The following is a 24,484-nucleotide window of genomic DNA, read 5'->3' on the forward strand; positions in this document are numbered from 1 at the left end:
AACAAAATGGCCATGTTCAAGATATATACCTAATTTTCTATACAAAACAAAAATTTAAGAAAATAAGTCTGCTTTTCCTGAGATTGAAAGCAAAATGTGAGCAAAACATGTATTTTTCAAAAAAATAAACTATCGAGAAAAGTTTTACAAATTGTGTATTTTGTATAGTCATAACGAAGCTAACACTTTGAAATATCATTTACCCAAATATCAGGCTCCTAAGAATTTCCAGAATCTGAGATCCAGAACCATTTGTAACCACCAAATTACATATTGCTTAATAATATCATGACCTTCGGGGGTTTTCAAAATTTTCAATGTTATTTTATGTTCGTGGTAGTTTTGATGATACAATACAACCCATCAAAACATTTTTATGTAAAGTCAGGCCAAGGCTATTACTCGCGCTAAAAGTTATCAGATTTCATCGAAATCTCAAGCGCTGTAGACGACATTATCTAACACTCAAAATTCAAAATCCATTTCTTTCAAACAGACTTAGTTTACTATTTATAAATACTCTAGCTATACTACCACCGGTTCGGAAGGCAGGTTCTGCTGAGAAGAGCTGGCAAGAAACTCAACAGTTGTTCTATCTCTTTCTAACTCTCTAACTCTACTATGCATCGTATAGTGTTCTGGGTGTACCTATCCTAAGCGACAGGGTCAGACCTTACTATCATCATCATCATCATCATTAACAACCCTTTCAGAATGAGAGGGGTTAGGCCAATAGTCCACCACGCTGGCCCACTGCGGATTGGCAGACTTCACTCACGCAGAGAATTAAAAAATTCTCTGGTATGCAGGTTTCCTCACGATGTTTTCCTTCACCGTTTGAGACACGTGATATTTATTTTGCTAAAATGAAAAGTTGGAGGTGCATGCCCATAAATAAGATGGACATATATCATGAAAGTTTTGCAAAATGTTGTGGTAAACCGCCAGTAGATGCCATTTTTTTGACATTAGGTACATTTTTATAGTAACTTCCTACCTATACCACTAGGATTTTCGACATTTATTTTTAATCATATTTAACACTATAACAAAGCCGTACAATTATAATTAGTCGTGTCATCATTTGTACATGAGAAATTCCATTCACTCGCGTACTCACCATTGTATCGCTCTGGAATGACGGCATAATGTTCAGAGTTTTTTTTTTGAAATAGCAAAGCGTTATTCACGTTGGGTCATTTCACAGGTAATTTTTGTTCAAGGGCTTGCAGTCTACTAGGTATTTGACGTTTTGATAATTTTAAAGCAATTTTAAATTATTTTCATTTTAAAATGCGTTTAATGCTGTAAACGTCGCCATTGTCAAGGCCATCGGAAGTTGCAAAGAGTTCGCAAAAAGGTCAAGATACAATCTGCAGCTGGCAAGAGTTCAGCCCAACGCCGCAGCCTCACACAATAGAGGAAATGTATAATACGAAACCTTGCACTTTGATATTATTGGGGCCTAATTAAGCTACAGCATGATTTTGTAGTCTATAGAAACTTTTTTTTATAATAGAAGTTAAAAGAAGTCCAGTGTTGAACAAAATAACTACGCAGATATTCAATTGAAATTGGAAATTCAAATATTTCAAGTAGGCTTACTTTACAACCAGTTTTGAACAGTCAAGTCCTTCGGTTTACTTAATGACTCCACTATCGGTCCTGAAGGCTCGGCTGTGAAGAGCCAGAGATAGATAGGTATCTTATTTTATAAAGAGAGATTGTCCCCCTACCATAAATAAGTTTTAACTTTTAATCCTTAAAAAACCGTTAAAAACAGTGTTTTTCGAATGATTATAGTGTTTTTTAAAATTATTTTTCAGACTGCGCGGGTGTGAAATCGTGAGGAAGTGAGGTGCATCAGTCGTGGGTTTTTCATTCATCACTACACGCCCCCCGGCCCGCGCGGACCATCGGGAGTGTTATGAACGAAGTTGCCAAGCTACAGGTAGGTTATCTATAGTAGGAGCACAGGCTGATAAACTTTTAGTCTATATAAAATTTGTTTGTGTAGTTTGTCTGGCTTTTGCCGGCTCTCATTCTATAACACGAATTAAAATGCCGAACACACTATGTTATGTTGTCCGCGTTTCATAATCGAATGAGATGTAGTAAGAAAGGAGCTAGGACAGGAAAATACAATGGAAAACCTAATTAATATAATACAATGGAAAACCTAATTAATATTCTGGAAAGTATAATGAAAAGAAAATTAGAAACATTAAAGGGCACTGGGAAAGTGCCGAAAGACTGCGACGTTGGTTGTTGTAATGGCAGGTACACCAGCGTTTAGCACCAGGAAAAGGACCTTAAAGGGTGTCCATAAGGATTTTCCCGCCTAAAGAAAAAAATAAATCATAAAAAAGGCTCCAGTTTTATAACTGTAACAGCAAATCGTCTGTAGAAGGATTATACGTCACATTATTACACCTACGATATTACACAACATTATTTACACATACCTAATACTACACAATGGGCTTGCCCTTTCATGGATTACGCACAGTAAGAGGGAAAAGGGTTAACGTAACCATTATTGCGACCAAGGAGTTTTTTGCTGAATCATTCATTAATCATCATCAACGTTTTTAAGTGTTCCGTAGAGAGGTGGAGTTCGCCCTGCTTAAGCCTACCACATACACGCAATGAGAGTTGGTGGGCTCAGGGTTATGTTTTTAGGGTTATCTACCTCAAAACGAAACCCTTATAAGATCACTTGATTGTCAGTCAGATCTGTCTCTCAAGACCTTTATTCCGGGAATGCGTGGAGGAGGTATCACATCAGGTCTACGATAACATGAAGTTGTGAAATATCAAACGTCTAATTTTACGTAAAAATAATACGGGCGACTATTCAGCAAAAGACATTCGTTTGGCAAATAATGTCATTAAATATCACAAGTACAAGAATATACCTATCTCAAAAAATCTTAAAACTCTTTTCAAATTACGAAATTTCGAAGAAAGCTCGGCAAAATTTGCGTAACTCGATGTCCTGAACTATTCAATTACAATGATCCTACTTACGGAACACTCGATAGGCGAGTCTGACTCGCACTTGTCCGGTTTATTATTTATTTATTTAAGACTAGCGGACGCCCTCGACTTCGTCCACCCTTAGACCTCCTTAATACAGCCCTTACAGTAGTATCGCTGTAAAAATGGAGTTCTGTTCTCCCGTTTTCCAAACATTTTCCTTCACTGCTCTTCTCCTATTGATCGTAGCGTGATGAAAACTACCTATACTATAACCTGCCCAGGAGTATGAAGAATAATTGCACCAAGTTGCATTAAAATCCGTCGAGTAGTTTTTGTTTCCATTACTAACATACAGACAGACAGACAAAAAGACAGACAAAAATTTTACTGATTGCATTTTTGGCATTAGTATCGGTCACTAATAGTTATTTTGGAAATATATTGCATGTACAGAATTAACCTCTCTACAGATTTATTATAAGTATAGATTGTTTAAATAAATGCAGTAGCTGACCAGAGTTGCTCTATTGAGAATTTCTTGAGAAAAAGAAAAAGCTATATTTCAGAGTATGACTCGGACTCGAACCCAGTATCTTAGTGATCCGTAGTCAAAAAAGTTAACCAATAGACCAAAAAGGCAGTTCATTGACATAATCGTGAATGTGATTGAAAAAAAACATCTTTCCTTGTCGCCAACTCTATATAAAAGGATCGGAAGGATCAGAAATCATAGATAAGAAAATCCATTATAGTAACAAACCATGACCAGTTTAAGTACGTACAATACGTCCTATATACTCGTAAACTAAAATAAAGAGTGAACGTTTTTTTGCCTGTTTGTTTGTTATAATTTAAGTAAAACACTACTCGACCGATTTAAAAAAATATTTTATCAATGGAAAGCTACAATATCTTATCACCATATTCTCATGCGGATGGGAACTAGGTCTACTATTAGGTCATCTAGGAGTGGGTATACATTGTGGTCTACCCATATATCATACATTTGAAATTTTTAGACGTTAATATCTCATCAACTATTTGAGCTGTAGTTATGAAATTTAGTATTGTAGATACCTATAGCTTACGGGATTTAATGCGTCAACCACATGTTTTCATGTTAAATAGATTTTGAGTTATAAAGGAGATTAATGTGGCCTTAAATGGTTCGTGTAAAGATATCTCGTTGCTCTGTCAGCCGTTCTCTTTATTTAACTATCGGACGCCTGCGACTTCGCCCGCCCTTAGATTTTATGAGTCCAGCCCTCACAGTAGTATCGCTGTAAAAATGGAGTAATTTCTCCCGTTTTCCCAACATTTCCCTTCACTGCTCTGCTGCTATTGATCGTAGCGTGAAATATACTATAACCTGCCCAGGAATATGAAAAATAATTTTACCAAGTTTCGTTAAAATCTGTCGTGTAGTTTTTGTTTCTATAACGAACATACAGACAGACAGACAGTCAAAAATATTACTGATTGCATTGTTGGCACCTACCTACCTACCTACTTAGACCCTGATAGTTATTTTGGAAATATATTTCATGTACAGAATTGACCTCTCTACAGATTTATTGTAAGTATAGAAGATGTATTTCAGCATAAATGCATTAACCTTCAATAGCTTGGAAATGCTGGCAGAATTTATAATAGTGCAATAACTTGACTTGTTTATCAATAAGTTTTAAAATTGAAAAACAAGGACTAAATTATATAATAACTGACAAAATAAAACATACCAACTTAAGTACTTAAAGGTCAAATTATCGGTATAAATATTATAAAAAGTTTGTGGAGGTTTGAAAAATGTGGAGAGAAAGTGTGTGAGGTGAGGTTATGGGGATCTATTGGATCTACGAGTACTAAACCCACTTTTTTATCAATAGGAAACTACGTTATTTGCATAGTTTCGGTTATAAAATAGAAAACTCTACTTACTTCTATCGGATTCGCAGACGCTGCAGCCAGAAGAATCCCAACGGCGAGCAGAGCCAAGCGCTGCCTACACGCCCGACGGCTCAAGTTGACTCCATGCTTCAGTGACGTCATAGTTTCACCTCATACGGATCACCGCCACATTTATTTACCTACTTATCTTCTACCACTACACTATATCAACATTCAGTAGCACATTATAACTGTTTACACATTTGCTTCGAAACAGAGTGCGGTTGGTTTTGAGTTTAATATAGAAATGACCGATGCCATCAGCGCGATAGAGAATTTAACATTCGCTATGCCGATAACTGTGCACCAAAACTAATAGTAACACGTTCACCGTCAAGGCCACCATAGCCGACCGTGATTAATGGTGAAAAGCGCGTAAAAATAATCATATGTACCTACGTTACAATACAACGAATAACGGAAGATTTATCAAAATAAAAAATCTATGTCATGGTTCTTCACATCAAATCAAAATCCATTTATACACGCATATATATTAGCTTCACTTGTATGTATGTAAGAAAATCTTGGAGTCTTAATTTAACCCACTTCCCGGAGTTCGTAAGGATGAAATTTTGCACACGCTCTGAGTTCTGATGACAATACATGACTAGCTAAGAAAAGTCATTACAAATTCAAGATGGCGGACTAGCTGTTTGAAATCCATCCCCATGATATGGAATATGGATATCAAATGAAGGGGTTTTCTGTCAGGAATACGACGAAAAAATAGTCACGTAGGTAACTTAAATCCAATATAGCGGACAGGATATGAAGAGATGGCGAAGATATTTGAAACGCACCCATGATATAAGTATCAAGTATCAAGCGGGTTTTTCGTTTTTTAAACTATTCATGTTATTTAAATTAGACTTAGTTTACAAGCACTTTTGATACGTCAAGTTATGTTATGATTAAATGGTGATAATTAATGTCGAAAACTTAAAGATACGGGTTCCAAACGTGCCTTTGTCCGAGATAAGATCAAACTCGAACAGATTTGATATTCTAGTCGAGTTTGATCTTATCATCAAGTAATAACAATTACAAACTTTAATTACATAGATAATAATTACTAGAATTTTAAAATGTTTTTAGGTTCAGAGCAACCTCACAACATCTGTGCCATATATCTACTAGTTGCTTCAAATGGGCAGTTCTAAAGATATTTTTCTATGGCAGGAACTTTCAAAAAATAATAAACGGTATGGAAATGAATCGTCGAACCTGTGTTTAACTTGGTTTAGAATCACCCTACTGTGCCATACCTATTAGCTATTGCTACAAATTCTTGATCGTTAAATGGCATATTCCGTGAACGTTAACCATCCGTAAATGGATATTTAGTACAATAAGGAATCGAGGCTAACTGTTTGTAGGTCGTCGCCGGCTAGGCGCCGCCATTCTTTCAGGATATTTGAAAACCAACAGGACATTATTTCGTTTCTAGGCTTTGAATAATGATTTTTTGTCTATACCTTGTACATATGTTTTCTGTGTCTATACTACTGTTAACAATGATGTTAAATACTGTTAGATGTGTTACTAGGTCATGAAAAAGGAGGCTCTCAAAAGAGGAAATTTTCACATCTCAATTTTAGTTGTGGTCGTTATTAAGTACGTTAGTTAACCAATACGTTATTTAAACAAATAATACATTAATATCGTCAATGTCGAGTGTGTGTTCAGGGAGTGTAAAAACTTTATATATATAAATAAATAAATAAAATTAAAGACAAAATTGTGCATGTGTGCGCTCAGTTTTGTAGCCTATTGTTCGGATCACTTTTTGCGATGATTCTGAAGCGACGTAACCGTATAGTATAAAATTATCATTGACTATTAAGAAGTAAGATATAAATGAATTTTTGTTAGTTTGTTACAAATAGGCTACGAAACTAACGGTCCATACAAATATAATTATAAATTCTTTCACCAATGGAAAGCTACATTATCGGCGAGTAAAATAGGCTATATTTTATCTCTGTATTCCTACGTCAGTAAACTACGTGGGTATAAATTGATAATTAGGTAATTAGTCCTCAAGGTGTCTCAGTGCATTTTTACATCTACGAAGAGCATACCAACTGTGAACGGCCCAGGAAAAAGTACCATTCCAGGAGTATACCCTTTCAAATAAAAAAAGATTTATTCAAATAGATCCAGGCGTCTTCGAGTAATCGAGTAACATACACACAAAAAAAACATAGACTCGAAATGAGAACCTCCTCCTTTTTTTGAAATTGGTTTAAAATAATAATCTACATTCGACAATACATTAAATAATAAAAAGAATAAAAAGTGACAACTGACCACAGATTTTTTCAAAATTCAGTGCCTCTCCTGAACCGTCTACGATCTTAAAAATTCTTACAAACATGTTACGAGAAAGTATAAAACAGCCCTGAAACATTCAAAGCCCTCAAAAGTAATTTATTATAAGAAATTTGTGTAGAAATTGCCGTCATGATGTAAATGCCTATTTTCCCTATTGTAAACGCGGGGTGTAGCCGAAGTACCTTCAACCGCAAAACCTTTATACTTAGTTAAACTTACGAAATCAAGCCCTACTTCAATCTTACCATTATATATCTCTATCTTTACAAAGATTAAGAGATTATACAACACCTTTGTTTACTATCTGCCGCATTTAACTTAATAATTTATTTTATTTATAATATAGAGTTAAATATCTATACTGTAGGGATGATGACAGATTTTTAAATTGTATATAAATTAAGAGTATACTAATAGCAAAGCAATTTTGTAAAAGTAACTGGGTATCTGAGATCATTACTTTCGGAGCTACAGGGATTTAAAGGGTCAGATTTGCGGCGCTGCCGCGGATCCCTGGAAAACGCTTCATACAAAATGGCACGATTTAGTGACGTCGTTGGCTCGCTGATCGTTAGGTTTGTATGGGCGTTCAAACAAAATTACTAATATCTTTGTTATTTGTGCGTTTATAGTTCATTTGTTGAAAAATGTCACATTTAATGTAAGGAAGCTAAAACTGTATGAATTTTCATCTAAATTAATGGATTTTGAAATTTCTAATCTTATTTATTTTGCAAATATCCAGACAATCTTTGCTTTTTATGTATAAATTAGTTAACATTGACCTTATTTACCCGAATGTATCATAAAAATCAATATATTCAAACCTAGTCATCATCCCCAATTATCCACAGAATAGAGAATATTACACAATGAGTCTTTACAAGTCGCGTGGTAAAGCCGGTGAAAGCCATAAAAAAAACCAAACGTCACGTGTCTTCTTGACATCTATTTGATGAAACAAAACTTGTTTATCTATATAATACAAAACAAAACAACAATCTACAAGTACCCATTTTCCTAACAAAATGAACATTGTACTTTTCATGTTATTATTTTTCTTATGTTGTATAAACCTGTCAAATACAGAGTCCACGTGATAATCCACTGTATTTGTCAACTAGATATTCTTGTGTATAACATCTCTATTGTATAACAACTCTATAAATGTTAAAAATAATGTTGTATAACAACTTTATTAAAGCCTACGGGGGTTCTACGCCGCGCCGCATGTTACGTGAGTAACGTCAACTGCAGTCATCATAGTACATACATCTATACTAATATTATAAAGCTGAAGAGTTTGTTTGTTTGTTTGATTGACCGCGCTAATCTCAGGAACTACTGGTCCGATTTGAAAAATTCTTTCAGTGTTAGATAGCCCATTTATCGCGGAAGGCTATAGGCTATATCCCCATATTCCTGCGGGAACGGAAACCACGCGGTTAAAACCACGCGGCGTCAGCTAGTATATAAATAAAATTGAAGTGTCTGTCTGCGATTTCAAATTAACGGTGTTTTCTCAAATGCAATACTTCTTATCCTCCTTGAGCCATCACCGGCTAGTATACGAACCGAACTATTTAAGGCAACTTTCATGGGCGTAGCGAGGTACGGTCATGAGGTAGAGGAGCGGTCTTTGGAGCTTCATACCAAATTTTAAAATTCTCAAAGAAGTGTTTTGTAATTTGCCGTTTTTAGAAGTTTCGGTTTCCGCCGAAACTGAAGCTATAAGTTGAAACTTAAATTCGGTTTCGGTTTTGTAAAAACTAGCATTGGTCGGACAGTATCAATTTGTAATGTGAAATACTCAATATAAGTAAAGCTGCCCCCTAGATAGAATCCTGGCTACGCCCATGGCAACTTTTGACTTCTCAATAACTCAAATCTGTTTATCATAAACGGCATTTTGTTCGGACATGTGACTGCGTCCAGTAATGAAACCGGAATTTGTTTTTTTTATTTTTATTTTTTTTTTATTTTTTTTTATTTTTTTTTTTATGGACCTTATTGAGATAAGTCGCAAATCACTAATCTCAAGAGTATAATATTTTTTTGGCAAAACAAATATGGAACTTATAACCATGCCCTAAACTAAACACATAAAGATAAAATGCTTACAAAAGTACTATTTCATGAGTAATCCTATTTATATGTACTCTGACACCAGTGGCGTACCCAGGTGGTTAATTAGGGTAGGGGAGGTAAATGGAAGACTGTATTCACATTAGGTATGATTTAATTCTTTTGACGTTTTTATTTTCTTTTTTGTCATTATTGATTTAATATTTTTTTCAATTACATTATTATTTAACTCTAACTACCTATACATTGTATTAAAATTACTTTTTTGATCTATTAAAATGTAGGAAACTAATATTAATATTTTGCATGCCGATCGGGCTTGATACATGCAAACTTTAATAATTCCATAGTTATTTTAAGAACCTTGTAATGGTTTACTGTATAAACAAATAAACAATTTGATTGATTGATCTAAACATTTTTGCATGAAAAAGAATATTTACTGAAAAATTCTTAGAAGAAAGAAGATCTTAGTATCTCATAGCCCAACCCAGACTCAAACATGGGTTAATAAACCTTCAAGGCAGTTAATTGAATCAGCATAATACTTGAACATTCAAGATGATCAGCGTAGCCTTAATTCCAAGTTTCCACGTGATTCAAATTAAAATGCACTTGGAACGTGTAAAACTGCTAACAAAGTGTCATTTAAGAGTACATCCGCCTCTATTTATAGCTTTTCTCCAAGATTTCCCTTCGCTTTTCTCGCCGCCCACTCGCCGCGTGCAAAACAAGATATTTTATGCATGTAAAGACTTAATGTTTATTAAAAACGACTCTTTATACAAATTGCTTTTGTAAAGCTAACGGTTCTACTAAAGCTTTCTCCTCTATATTCCTTAAGGTTCCGTAGAAACAAGAAATCCTTATAGGTTTGCTATGTTCGTCTGTCCGTCCGTGATTTAGCACAGAAACTGTTAGTACTAGAAATATGTTATTTAACATGAGTATTGTACATTAACCTGTATATGAATATGTACATTACAGCTTTGGTGGATCCCACACTAGGTGGACTGACGACATCAATCAAGTCGCAGGGATTCGCTGGATGCAGACGGCTAAGGATCGTGATGCTTGGAAGTCCCAACAAAAAGCCTATATCCAGCAGTGGACGTCCATCAGGTGATATGATGATATAGTACATTAGACCGTAAAGTAAAATCTCAAAAATTTTTTAGGGTACATCCCATATAAATGTAAAGTGCGGTATCACAATCAATGCCGAATGTATCATTCATGTGTGAGTGATACTGTTTCCGTTTGATTCTGTAACGAGTGATATGTTAATGAAAGTGACTGATGACGACACAACGTGCTGTCCAAGGCACGGGGCTGTAAAAAAGGTCAATATTTCATACCCTGACCTAGCTCCTGATCTGGTCTGAGCTAGTTAGCTCTGACTCGAATTCAGGACCTCATAATCAAATGTTACTTAAGCTTAACAATGGAATAATGACAATGAGGGAGTTAAATTTAAAATCACAGACAGAAACTTTAATTATATTAATATGTAGATGTATTGATGATGATTGGTATAGTGATATACAAGACTAGTGTCGTGCACTTCATAGATACAGAAATGCACTAACCTAGGCAGTCCTTACAAAACTGTATTGAAGAAGGAATTTTCCATTATGTACAATATTTACGTGAGTTTAGTACTGCACCAGACGGGCATAGTCATAGGCGTATATAGCGGGTGGGCCGAGTGGGCCGGGCCCACCCTAGAATAGTCCAGTGCCCACCCTAGGATACTGGGCTACCTATTTGAAATTCTACGATGGACGCCGAAATAGTAATAATTTTACACAAAAAATCATTTAAAATATCAAATAATAAAAATTACAACTTATAATAAAGAAAAACCTATAGGTAATAAACATTTTGAAAAATATATTAAGACCTACCTAAGACCTACTTAGACTACTAAGAAAAAATAATAAATAAGTCGAGCCGTTTCAGAGGTTTGCGTTTACAAATATTGCTAACGATACTTTTATATTGAGTGTCGATTCTGTTCAGTGATATGTCCACCCCAGGCCCACCCCAGGAAATAATCCTAGATACGCCAATAGTCATAGTTCTGTATGAAGTTCGTAGTGCAGGACGTACCTATTTGTCGATGTTTGTTTACATCACTAAAATTCCACACACGCGTCATCGATAAATGACCATTACAGTTAATGTGACTGAAAATGCTCGCGAGCAGAATTTATAAGAGGATCCGGGAAGACTGTAGTTAATTATTCAACTGAAAGAGTCAAGCGTACGTTACACGTGACTGTGTTAATGCGTTCTTAATCCGTCCATTTTACGACTACGTACGGGGAAAACGTATAATGTTTATAGTACAGGAGTTCTATCTAGTAAACTGATCCACAATGATCTATCTTTGTCTTACTGAAAGTAGCCCTTTTATTCAGAATAGGCTTGCGCTTGACTACAATCAGGCCTGCTGGAAAGAAATAAAACCTAGGCCTTTCTGCTTAGTATGTAAGTATGTAAAGCATCGTTGGTCTAATGTTTCGGATCATCAAGTCCAAGTCCGATACTGCGTTTTTCTTCAAAGAAATTTTCAGTTACAATTCTCAGCTGGGAGTTGGGAAGTTGGTGGGTGTACCCTTGCCTCGGAAATCACGATAAACCGTCGATTGCGGCTACATTGTCATCGTTTCATATTTTGTTTTGTGATTCTCAAATGAGGAAAATTCAAGTTTCAAGCCACGTGATCAAGATCTGTCATTCCCATACATTTTTCTAGTTTTCGAAGCGTTTGCGATCGTAGAAAGAGAATCGACGTGCCACTTAGCTAGTTCCTGAGATTAACGCGTTCAAGTTAACAAACAAACAAACTCTTCAGCTCTATAATATTAGTATAGATATGTAAACCTTTATAAGTATTATGATGAAAATTGGATATAAAATTCGTTATTTTAGCTTAGTTTATGACTGTCTGGGAATTTTTAAATTATCGGGGTTAAATTGACTAGATTGATTATTATGTTTTCTGTGTCAGATTTCAAAAGCAATACCCATATGAATTTATACGATAATTAATTAATAAGAATGTACCCAATTTACGCGAACATGAGCGTTGGCATGGCAAAATAATTACAGTATAGTAGGTATGTAGGTACCAGGGTTGCCAACCATACTATATTATTCAGTATTACACTGTACTTCGGGACTACATCTATATTATAAAGCCGGTAAGCATATATACTTTTGAGACGCAAAACATCTATACATATTTTCAACACACAGATACAGTTAATATGTTACATATTAAATCTTTCATTTTATTGGTGAGGAGAGTAGTTTGTTTTAAATCTCTTTCGTTTTAAAATTTTTCGAGCGTGCAACGTATTCGAACTTATATAAATTATTGCTTTAATTTAATTTAGTTATTGCTAGTGAAAAATGAACTTTCGATTTTAATTGATTTAAAAAAATAATGATATAACAAAGAAAATGAATAAATTATAATCTTATATCAAGTAGACTTCAAAATTACATAATTAAGTCAATGACACTTATATTATAAACAAACGAAATGATACAAGTGTACATATATTGTTTAAATAAGTAACTGAGTAACAAATATACCAGCGCCAAATTTTTACTTCTCCAGAAAATACAATTTTTTCTTTAAGTTTATTTTTTAGTTACTTTAAAAGATTCTATATTTCGCTGAAGAAACGTTGGCAACCCTAGTGGGTACATTAGCTGAATGTGCTGAATCGGGCTCGCTTTCTGTGAGCTCAACACGAAGGGTACAACATGTAATATTCTCGAACAGCACCAAATGAGACTCCACGTTCGCCTCATGACCTATTAGCAACATGCGACAAATAGGTCGATATTTCATTTACAGTGTAATTGCCTTGCCTAGGCTAAAATACTTAATATTACAACTACTGTAATAAAGTCATAAGTAATAAAGTTTTGAATAGTTTATTAGTCTGTCACTTTACTTCGGGGTAACCCTTCAAAAAACATTATCAAAGATTAACAATAAGTGTTTAGACAGTGGAGTAGCATGTATTAATTGTAGACAAAGTTGCATGATCAATAATACCTTTTCTTTCAGCATTTGTTCCCAAAATTTTCTAGTATATTTTTGGCATGATCAAACAGTTATTTCCCGAAAATACATACACATTTCATGAATTTGTAAAGCATGATTTGAGTTTGATCCTAGTCATGTTTTATAAACAAAATTGTCTCGACTTCACTAAAAAATCTTCAATTTTGTTTCAAGGTGATTGACGCGCGATTTTCGTAATTGTGGCTATACCAATCTAGCAGTGGCGGTAGTAAAATAAATATGACAGTGACCTACTATGAAAGATGTTTCCATTTTTCCAACTTTTAGGCGCACGCTTAACTTAACCAGGGACAAAAAGATTTTTGTGGATTGCCTACATTTTACAAATTTTTGCTTTCACACGTAAGCATACGTGTATTAAATTGTGTTCTATGGTACAAGCTGCGTGGGCTATTCAACATTACATAAGTTAGCCACTTCTTATCGTTTATTTGAACTAAGATAAGAATGAGAAAAGAAACAACATAAATACCGTAATTTATAAGTAGGTACGTAGCACCACACCTATACTTGAGCGTAGGTCCCTGTTTACCTAATTTGTTTCGCCGGAAAATCCATTTTCTTTTTTCTGGCTTCAGTTTTAAACTCAGACCGGGCCGGATAATAATAATTAATGGCCCATTGTTGGAATTCTCTTTTCATTAAGCTTTTACGAAACGAAAAAAGAACTTCTCTTTTATTATACGGTTTCAATGAAATTACGCTTGGCTGGCTGAAATATGAACAATTGGACATTTTGAAGTTGTTTTTGAAGAATCTGGACAACATTTGAAGAAACTATGTATTGTATTAGTATACCCAACCCATTCGCTTTTTTTCTACCGGTAGCCTAATGGCAGGCGTCCACAGATCTACATCGGACGCATCGCATCAAACGGATTTAAGTATGTATTCTTCGTATAGAAAGTCATACAAGTGCGTCCACTGATCCGCATCGTACGGATCGCATGGAACGGATTTTATCTACCGTAAAATTAAAAATCCGTTTGATGCAATGCGTCCGATGCGTGTAATGCGGATTTGTGCACGAAATATCTCGTAAATACAAACTGACATATATTGGACTAATAGTTCCAAACCAGAAATATATCTCTCTTCCGTTGCGATGGAGCGGACGAGAGAGCGATATTTTTGGTTCGACGGCTACTAAAGTCGATTTAATTTAAATGTATTTTTCTAGCTATGTCGTAGCGTATATCATATGTTATGCGTCCACTGATCCGCATTGTATCGGACGCATCGCATCATATTCGATCGCAGTACTCTTTGTATAGAAAGTCATACAAGTGCATCCACTGTTCGGCTTCGAACGGATTTTATCTACCGTAAAATTAAAAATCCATTTGATGCTATGCGTCCTTACGATGCAGATAAGTGGACGCCTACATTTAAGCCTACAGGCTTTGTTCGCATTAAGGTAATTTATCTCTTTTCTACTTCTTAATACGTGTGTCGTGTACCCATACATTTTGGCAACTGATTTTTATTTATACTTGTAGAAACAAAGCTGTTTATGTAATTAATTTTATAGACTAATTTCATTTCATTTATTTGCATACCAGAGATGGTCGAATATTGTATTGTATTTTGATGTATTCTGAATGATGAATTTGATGAATTTGAATTTTAAGTACTAACCAAATAAAGATATCCCACACACTAAATACGAGGACGTGATAGCCCAGTGGATATGACATCTGCATGCGATTCCGGAGGGTGTGGGTTCGAATCCGGTCCGGGATGCACCTCAAATTTTTCAGTTGTGTGCATTTTAAGAAATTAAATATCACGTGTCTCAAACGGTGAAGGAAAAACATCGTGAGGAAACCAGAGAATTTTCTTAATTCTCTGCTTGTGTGAAGTCAAACTAACCGGTACTAATCCGCATTGGACCAGCGTGGTGGACTATTGACCCAACCCCTCTCATTCTGAGAGGAGACTCGAGCTGAGCAGTGAGCCGAATATGGGTTGACTCTCTCCCACAATACATACAATCACTGAATGGATATGAAATAACAGATAGCAGTTAAAAATAGATCGCTGCACACGAGGTGCATTTCATTTGTGCTACCGGAGTCAGCTATCCATCCGTGATAATTTAATCCATATCCAGTAGCGACCTCGCTTTCATTTAAAATTTTAATCAAGAGAACTTAAACGAGAATGGTATCTCCCTATACACAGATTAAAGAATAATAGGTAGATAGAGCGCACAGAAAACGGCGGTGTCGTTGCCGTTCCATTTATTCGTACAAAATTTAAAAACGAATACATACTCGAGTCAGTACGACACAAAGCACTATGTATGTATGCAGTGGCATGCACAAGGGCTTTGACTAGGGTATGCACTATAGGTACAAAATGTACAAAACGGAAAATTCCTCCTCCAATACAGGTATGTAAAGAATTGTTAGGGTATGCATTGTGTTTATGCATCTATGGCGCGCACGCCACTGTATGTATGTTTTTCAATATTAAAAAAAAAATAGATTAGAAGAGTATTTTTTCTAGGTAATTATTGATTAGTCTATTATGATATTAATTTACGTAATATTGTTGTTAGTGTCAAATCTTGAAATATAAATTATGAAAAAAGTTTGTAAGTATATGCGGATGTCAAAGAGACGCGTGACGTTTGTTTTTTTTGTTTAATGGGTTCCACCGGCTTCACCATGCTGCTTGCCGTAGACTCATTCTGGATCATTCATTATTCTGTGTCGCTATATGAGAATGTAGCACCTTCCTATGTACCTATACGAAACGCCTGCCTGTATGGATCAATATTGGGTCGCAGAATACTTTTTTGCCAACTGTAGTCACGCTCAACGGCATTTATTTGGTCGCTATAACAGTTTTATACAAACTACTCAAAGATTTTCTACTATTAGATATGTTACGAGCCTACCAAATCACAAAAACTGATCCGAATTTAGCTACTCCATCTGAGCGCACTTCAATTCAACTTTTGAATCAAACTTAATGAATCTATTATTTTCATTTACCTAAATATTTTTACAAAATTACAATTAATCATAAACTTTCCAAAAATTTAAATGTTTTCAGAATAATACTATTAATTAAAAACTTTCTGAAATTTTAAGCGTTTTTAGAAAACTTTCAAAACATTTAATTAATTAAGAACTTTATAGAATTTTAATGTTTTCAGAAAAATACAATTAATTTAAAACATTCTAAAATATTAAATGTTTTAGAATATTACAAATAAGAAACCAAAAAAAATCTATTAGAGTAATAATAATTTTGTTACCTTCTACTCGTAGTACCAATAACTTGTTCAGTTCTTTTTAGGGTTCAAACGTACGCAGTCAAAAACGAAACACTTTTAATATCACTCGCGCACATTTTAATGTCTGTCTGTTTTCTCCGAATGTATTGCATCAATCCAGTTGAAATTTGGTACACATATCAATTCGTGTGACCCAAACGAAGAGATGTACCGTGAATAGGTGAAATTTGAGTATGGGCGGGCATTTATGTTGGTACGTAAGATGGAAAGTTGAAATAAAAATGTAAACTGCATTGTGTGACATATCAAATGAAATAGCTAGATAAGGTGATCTCAAATATATTTTTCACTACTCTTGCTCAAAAACACTGTCACATTACCACTCCACAGCGGGGCTAAACAAGCATATTAGCCTCTAGGGGCTAAAACAATTTTGTTTTTTTAATTCTTGTCTGTTACGACTACTAGCTAAGTACTAGCCTACTAACTAACGGAGGAGGTTTTATTCGAAAATAGAATCATTATAGGTAAGGCACTGATTGTTTTGAAAAATAAATAAAAAACTTTAAATTGGAATTAAATGCAGCGTTCTTGTCTGTGGAATGCGTTTATTTTTTTATTGAATTGCGAATAGAACGAGATTTGAAGACATGGGACATCCTTTACGGTGTAATACCTTTGCCTTTTTCAAACGAAACAAAAAAAATTAAGCCTAAAAATTATATAATTAGATACAATCGCAGGACAGTTTTCAAAACATGATAGATTAATATCGTTCGAACCCTCGTGACGCGAGTTCAACTCGCACTTGTCCGGTGTTTTCAGCAAGCAATTACTATGCAAGTAGTTTTGTTTATACCGAGAACTTTGAACTGCGGTGCATCGACCGATGTTGTCCAGACGCATTTCTCTTGTTTATTACATTTACAAGGCTTCATCTCTGGCTTCACTCGTGCCAAAGATCATATGTAATTTTAACAACAGAAAAAGATTAACAACTGCCAATTTGTCTGTTGTTAATCGCAAGTGCTTTCAACTTATGGTGCAACAACTGGAAGTAGCAAACAGTTAAAAAAAATGAAAAACTAAACTGAACAAAAGAACTGGAAGTAGCAAACTGTTAAGCTTCAAGAATTTACAAAAGTGCACCAATTTAAGGGTTCATCATTATCAACCCATATTCGGCTCACTATTGAGCACGAGTCTCCTCTCAGAAGCCTTAGTCCACTAAGCTGGCGCACGCGCACAATTAAGAAAATTTTCAAATAGGTATGCAGGTTTCCTCACGATGTTTTTCCTTCACCGTTTGAGACAAGTGATAGTGAAAGTTGTAGGTGCATGCAACGGACCGGATTCGAACCTACGCCCTCCGGAATCGGAGGCAGAGGTCATATCCGCTGGGCTATCACGACTCAACAATAGACAGATACACTGGTATTTATATTATTTTGTATACACGTGGACTGAAATGAGTTATGCCTCCAGTTAACATTTTCCGCTGCAAAATATAAACGTCACGGTAATAGTAAAAGATCCGGCTTATGAAGTATGTACCCTCAGCTGTTATTTATCTGGGGTAAGAAATAAATGATGGGAAATATTCAGATTGACATATTGCAATAGGTTGCCTATGTATATTGCGGGCGGATAATTTTTTTTATTAAATTTGTTTAATCTATTTTTCTCGTTGGTTAATTAAAAAATATCGTTGGTATAAAATAATACACTCAACATCATTATGTAGTAGCAGTATCATAATTAATCTGTGCACCCAACAGAATTGAAAACGTAAAGGTTGCCGGCTTTCACCGTTGCAACTGTGGGGTTGCCAGATATAAAACAGGTGAGTAAGTGTTATTTATTTATTTAGTCCTATAATATGTCAAATGAAAGCTTATTTTATGATTAATTTATCTGTATTAAGTTACCTTTGACCTAGTTTATGGTTTCCTAGATTTTGTCGGTAAAATATATCTGTCAGAAATTTAGGCAACATATTTGTAATGTGTGAATATTATATATCATTTATATCTTAACACTATTATATAGCAGATGAGGGAACATCTCTTAATGCCGGATCTTAGACTAAATGGTCAGCCGGCGTATTCTAGCGATTTTGTTTGTTTTGTTGGCAAAGCTTCGTCGATTTTGCATTAGTGCTCGACGTTGCATGTGGAAAGGTAAATAAATGACAATTACTGGTTTTGTTGGCTTTGCTCGGTTCGTTAGAGAATGTTATTCTTGACTCTTGAAACTATATTTTTCAATTGTCAGAATGTACTTTGTAGCTATGTTTTTTTATTTCTATTGATTATTGGGTAAATATAGGAATATATTATAGGTTTTTTTTTTTCACTTTCATTTATTGTATAAAATTTAGCAAATTCCACCCTTTGAAGCTCTTGAATGTTCCGTCTATCCACCCCTTATTAATTTAAGCCTTTACAAATGTACTTTATGTACTTAGATTAATTATTATTATTATTATTAATCTCACTCTGAAACCAGTCTAATGTACGAAATATGACCTACCTTAACTTAGATAGGTACCTTTGAACATATTTAATGTTAATTTCTTAATCTGCTGAACCGATTTATATGGGACTTTTCTGACCGTTAACTGATGATATAAGAAATAACTTAGGATGCTTTTTATTCCAATTTACCTACCTAAAGAAATGTGATCTACGCGGGTGAAACCGTGGGGTAAGTGTTTTGTAAAAAGTAAAAGTATTCATCAAGGTGTAAGGGGGAGGCTAGTATCAGTCAGCCTCCCAACTGCCAACCTCATCTGCTAGTGGTGCACCCTGCAGATGGACCGACGAGGCTCTGACGACTGACGAATGGCGGTATATCCATTCCACGGGCTAGATTATTAAATGCCTCACACCGGCGCGAGAGATCTAGCGACCTAGAGATCTAGATTTCTGCGCTGATGCCCAGCGTGGTCAGTACTGGTCTAAACTTTGTTATGCACCGTACGTTTAGAAGTCCCTACAAAAAGCCTGTCATGCCAGTCTTGCAATGGACGTCCATCGGCTGTGTGATGATGATGATAAATTGTGGTCACTCAGAAACTTTCTCTTGTAAGTGTAAACGAGTAAATAAAAAAAAAGATTACCTCTTACAAGAATTTGCTTAACACCATAGCTAAATTATATGAAAACTTTCGGTAAAGAACCATTACTTATCGTTAACCGATACAAAAAGCCTTAGATTTAGCATGTCATGTTAGCGTATTCAAGAGCAAGGAAATATCTTTCACAAACTCCGACCCGATCTAAAGGAGAATGACAACGCTTATTCTAAACAAAATACACAGTAGGTACACACGCATATTTTTTCAAACTACCCTTAAACGCTTAATATTTTCTATATAACATTTTACCGTAGATACTAGGTATAGGTAGAATAACCATCTACGTAAATATTGGCCAAATTTGCTTAAAACAAGTTTAATGATTATTCTTGGTATTTATCCTCTTCTGTTTGTTAATCTGTTTATTTATCCTCTTCTGTTTGTTAATAATGTTCTGTTTGTTCCTAAATATTGTATTATGCAATAATAACCAGTGCACAGTAAAACTAACTGTGGTTTGTGTTGCACTATGGTTAGGCTTAACTTCAATGTGTTGTTTGTTGAATAATAAATAAATAAATAATACACTATCACGATGGACGATTTGGTCATCTTATAATCTTAAACAAAAGAGAACTTTTTATATCGGTTCAGTAGATCCATAGATTATCCCATACAAAGTTTACCTCTTTTTACTATAGAAGTAAGATGTAAGATTTATGATAGTATCAGAAATACGTACCTACTAGTGGACGAAACTACGACCGGCTAACCATGGTATATAACCTTTTCGTTAATATATGATAGTGGTTGTTAATGAATTTAACATCACCCTCGCCTACTCACATTGGAGCACCATGGTGGGCTTAAACTCCATTTTACCTCTCCTATAAGGACGGAAGGCTGACTCTGTAGTAAGCCTGAAATAGGCTAATAAAGATGGTGAGGAATCATGATTATGATTAACACAATATCATGTTCGATATTATATTAGTTTTATTTGTGTTAATAAGTTATCTATTATTTATTTTTCTTCTTTATTATATATATATTTGTATGTTGTGTTTTTTTTTGTAAATAATTACTACGTTTATATTGATTTATAATTTAGTTATTATTGTTTTAGTTAGTGTAAGTAAATATATCGAATAAATAAATTGATTTTTCACTAATGTTATCATTTCCAAAGTATATACTAGAATCTAGTACATATTATAACTAATAGTACATACTTAGTAGTAACTAGATCACCCTGTTTGGGAGGGTGCGACATGACTAAGTTATACTCGTACGTCTGAAGGCTAAAACTACCGCAGGATCTGAAATCTTAACCTTGTCTACTTACAGGGTGCGTGAAAATAGTTTTCTTTAGGCATAGCTTGAAGTCTAGTACCTAATAACCTCGCTCTAAATCAAACGTACAAAACTAATACGTAGCCCAATTTTTATACGCAATAATACTACTAATCTTTAGGTGCATTCGACGAATACTTAGTTAAAACTTAAAAAGTTCGCATGTTTACCAATAAAGATAGGTTCCTGAATAACGTAAAAATGGCTGAGCGGCTTTGAATAAAATTTAAGGCATCGGTGATAATTGACAAAGATGACAAGATATATAACGTGAGTATTATACAAAAAACTGTAAATTTAAACAATTTTTTACATGTGTGAGTAAAGCTAATTGCCAATTTAATTAATTTTATAACACTTAGGTATTTTACAAACAAAAAAGAGCTAAAACTATTTCCTAAAGCAGTTTAATTTCATATGATTTCTCTCTTAAACAAAAATTAACACTATTAGTTATTCAATAAGGTAGTAGTAGATACACAATGTCATATATATATAACTATTTAAAAACTTGCCGTATTAATATAATCTAAGATTTTTTAAAATTAATATTATCATTTGTATTTCAAATTTTATATTCAAGGCGAAATTTATAGAAAATAACAGACAAAATACTATTTTTAATATATATATAATACGAATGAACGAACTCCTATCTAAAATATGTAAAAGGGTGCATAATATTATATCAATTATGCAGCTTTTGCGATCTCGGTGCCTCTACGAGCGGTGCTGTTTTGTACTTATATGTATCAAAACTTGAGATAAAAGTGCAAAATGATATCAGTCTACGTATTTGTTATTAAAATGTGCCAAAAACATTCATGTTAGCGGCGATACAGTTACGTCATAACAAGGATAGTGACTGGTGTGTTATATAATGACATTTTTGTCACTCACGTCTCTGTTTTTTAGAGCCCAAAAACATCGTAAAATAGAAATCCATATATTTTTTCGTTCACGTAAATAGTAGCAGAGTATCAAGGCATTCAATAACAGTAACATTTAATTCAAAACTTACGCAAACCGCAGAATTCGGCGCACATTTGTTTTGGGAAAATCCGCAAAACGTGTCTAAAATATTTCGCATACAAACCTCCGTTAAATGGGTAATTAATGAATAATATATTGATTTTGGGACGCTTGCGGGCATTTACGTAATGTGACTAAAACACGTTTACATACAGACACACGGGCATAAATAATTGAACGGGGAATAACTCACGACCAACGTTCGTGACTGTCGATCATGTGTTTGCTATGGTGGCCATGTTCATGGTGTTGACTTTGGCAGCACGAACATCAAATTCGCGGTCAAAATACAAGGTTTTACTAACTTCAATGTTATTATGGGGTAGTGTTTATCTTTAATCTTTTACGGGGGTATTATTTGATTTATATTTTTTTTTGTAGTCTGTATCGATCGCGAGAGGTCGCGGGGTTCGCGCTAGCGGCAGGTTTCGCCGCGACTGGATCGCCGCCCGCCCGCCCGGCGCAAAGCGCGCCCTACACGACTGCGCGGCGCTTGTGTTTTGTCCCCCCCTCCCTTACACCCCCTTTGGGGATTCTTGAATCCCGATCCACGTGAACAACTCTGTCAATATAACTAGCCAATGAATCTTTACATCTATCTTGTTGAGTTTAAAATAGCTACATTAGTACCTGCGATGACTTGGTTGATCGAGACAGGCAAAGGCGGTACGTTTGTGTTTGCTTTTGTATTAAATCGGTAAGATGCAGATGTTTGATTTCCCACGATGTTGGTTATTGACAAAATGAGTAACTACACCGTTGAAGGCTGTGGCCCAGTGAAGCGCGGCAACATAGACAAATAGAACACTCAGATGAAATCATCAGTTATGGTGTGATAGATTTATTATGTTACTTACTACATTTTATAAAGCAGTATGGCTCTTTATGGAAGAGCTTTTGGGAAAGTGCTACCGGTTTGGTTATTTTAGCAGTCATTGGAAAAGACGTTGTCTTTGGATTGAGTTTTGAATTTGCAAATGAGACTTCTTGAATTGAGTGCCAAGAAGTTATGTTTGGCACTCATTGAGTCATTTGGTCGCTGATTGTGCATCCTATTTTTAATAGGATATCGATGCCGATGACACTTAATAACATGACTTTCTAGTGGTATAAGAATTTTAAAAATCGGTTTAGTAGATCCAGAGATTACTCCTACAATACCACAAACTTACCTCTTTATAATTTTAGTAGGTATAGACGAAGGTCAAGCTGGTCTGGTCTGGTACAGGCTCTTACATTATGCAATAGGTCAACAGCGAATATTCACAGCAAGCCAATCATTCTAATGGCCTCGATGTCAAACGGAACATCGATCGAATAAAAAAAAACAATATTAGCCATGTCTTCCAACCTGACCCATATTCTTCTGCCTTTCAATTATTGTTGTGCAAAAAAATGTGCTAGAAGTGAGTAGGTATAGAAATATACCAATGGAATACCTGAAAAACCGATCTCTTGTGATAGCCACCCACCATCCAAGAAGTCCACGTGCCTGCAGCGCAAACGGCTTGACGTCCGTTAAAACTGATCGTGTGTTAGTCGTGATCTGCTGTCATGCACATAGCGACCAACACACGATCAGTTACCTTGAAGCAGTAAAACAATTCAACTTCTAAGTTAGCGTGAATAATTTTAAATAGTTAAAAAACCGGACAAGTGCGAGATGAACTCGCGTGACGAGGGTTCCGAACGTTTTTAATCTATCATGCTTTTGAAAAGTGACCCGTGGACCTATTTCCTATTATGGTATTTATTATCAACCCGTCAAAATAAAAAACAAATCAATTGACAAAATGTCATCCACATAATTTGACGGCCCCGTGGCGCAGTGGATAGTGACCCTGCTTTCTGCATCCGCGGCCGTGGGTTCGATTCCCACAACTGGAAAATATTTGTGTGATGAGCATGGGTGGAAAATATTTGTGTGTTGATATTATAATATGCATATACATTTATACATATATGTAAAATATAAATGTATATGCATATTATAATATCAACTATCTTAGTACCCATAACACAAGCTACTCTGTATGCTTACTTTCATATATCATATACTACGAGTATGTACACTTTGTTGTCCACTTCAATAGATTGATCATGATAAGGCCAAAATAGTGAATAGACCAGCTGAAATTGTACATAATTCCTCAGGGTATGCATTGCGTTTACGCATCTATGAAGTGCACTGTCGTAGATCGACCCGCATACGTTGAGGGGGAATCGAACTCACGACCACGGTGTATAGTCCCTCAACCGCGGAGCTATTAGCTTCAGTTCTTTAACAGTGTTCTGTTTGTGTTCTAAAATCTAG

The 24,484-nt window shown here is 35.1% G+C and overlaps 1 protein-coding gene across 6 annotated transcripts in view; it reads right to left on the reverse strand.

Moving 5' to 3' along the window:
• LOC112051821 (sodium/hydrogen exchanger 3) overlaps positions 1–22,615 on the reverse strand; it is a 50,201-nt gene extending 27,586 nt beyond the window's left edge. For 5 of the 6 annotated variants that reach the window (XM_052885775.1, XM_024090640.2, XM_024090649.2 and 2 more), the window contains exons 1-2: positions 22,476–22,615; positions 4,921–5,228 (exon numbers count right to left, since the gene is read on the reverse strand). In XM_052885775.1, the coding sequence (XP_052741735.1) occupies positions 4,921–5,031 (111 nt within the window). In that variant the 5' untranslated portion in view covers positions 5,032–5,228; positions 22,476–22,615. The remainder of the gene's footprint in view (positions 1–4,920; positions 5,229–22,475) is intronic. The other variant, XM_024090623.2, reaches the window with a different exon arrangement.
• Between the last annotated feature and the right edge of the window lie 1,869 nt (positions 22,616–24,484).

The sequence above is a fragment of the Bicyclus anynana genome, chromosome 15 (assembly GCF_947172395.1).
Source record: "Bicyclus anynana chromosome 15, ilBicAnyn1.1, whole genome shotgun sequence".
Taxonomy (NCBI): domain Eukaryota; kingdom Metazoa; phylum Arthropoda; class Insecta; order Lepidoptera; family Nymphalidae; genus Bicyclus; species Bicyclus anynana.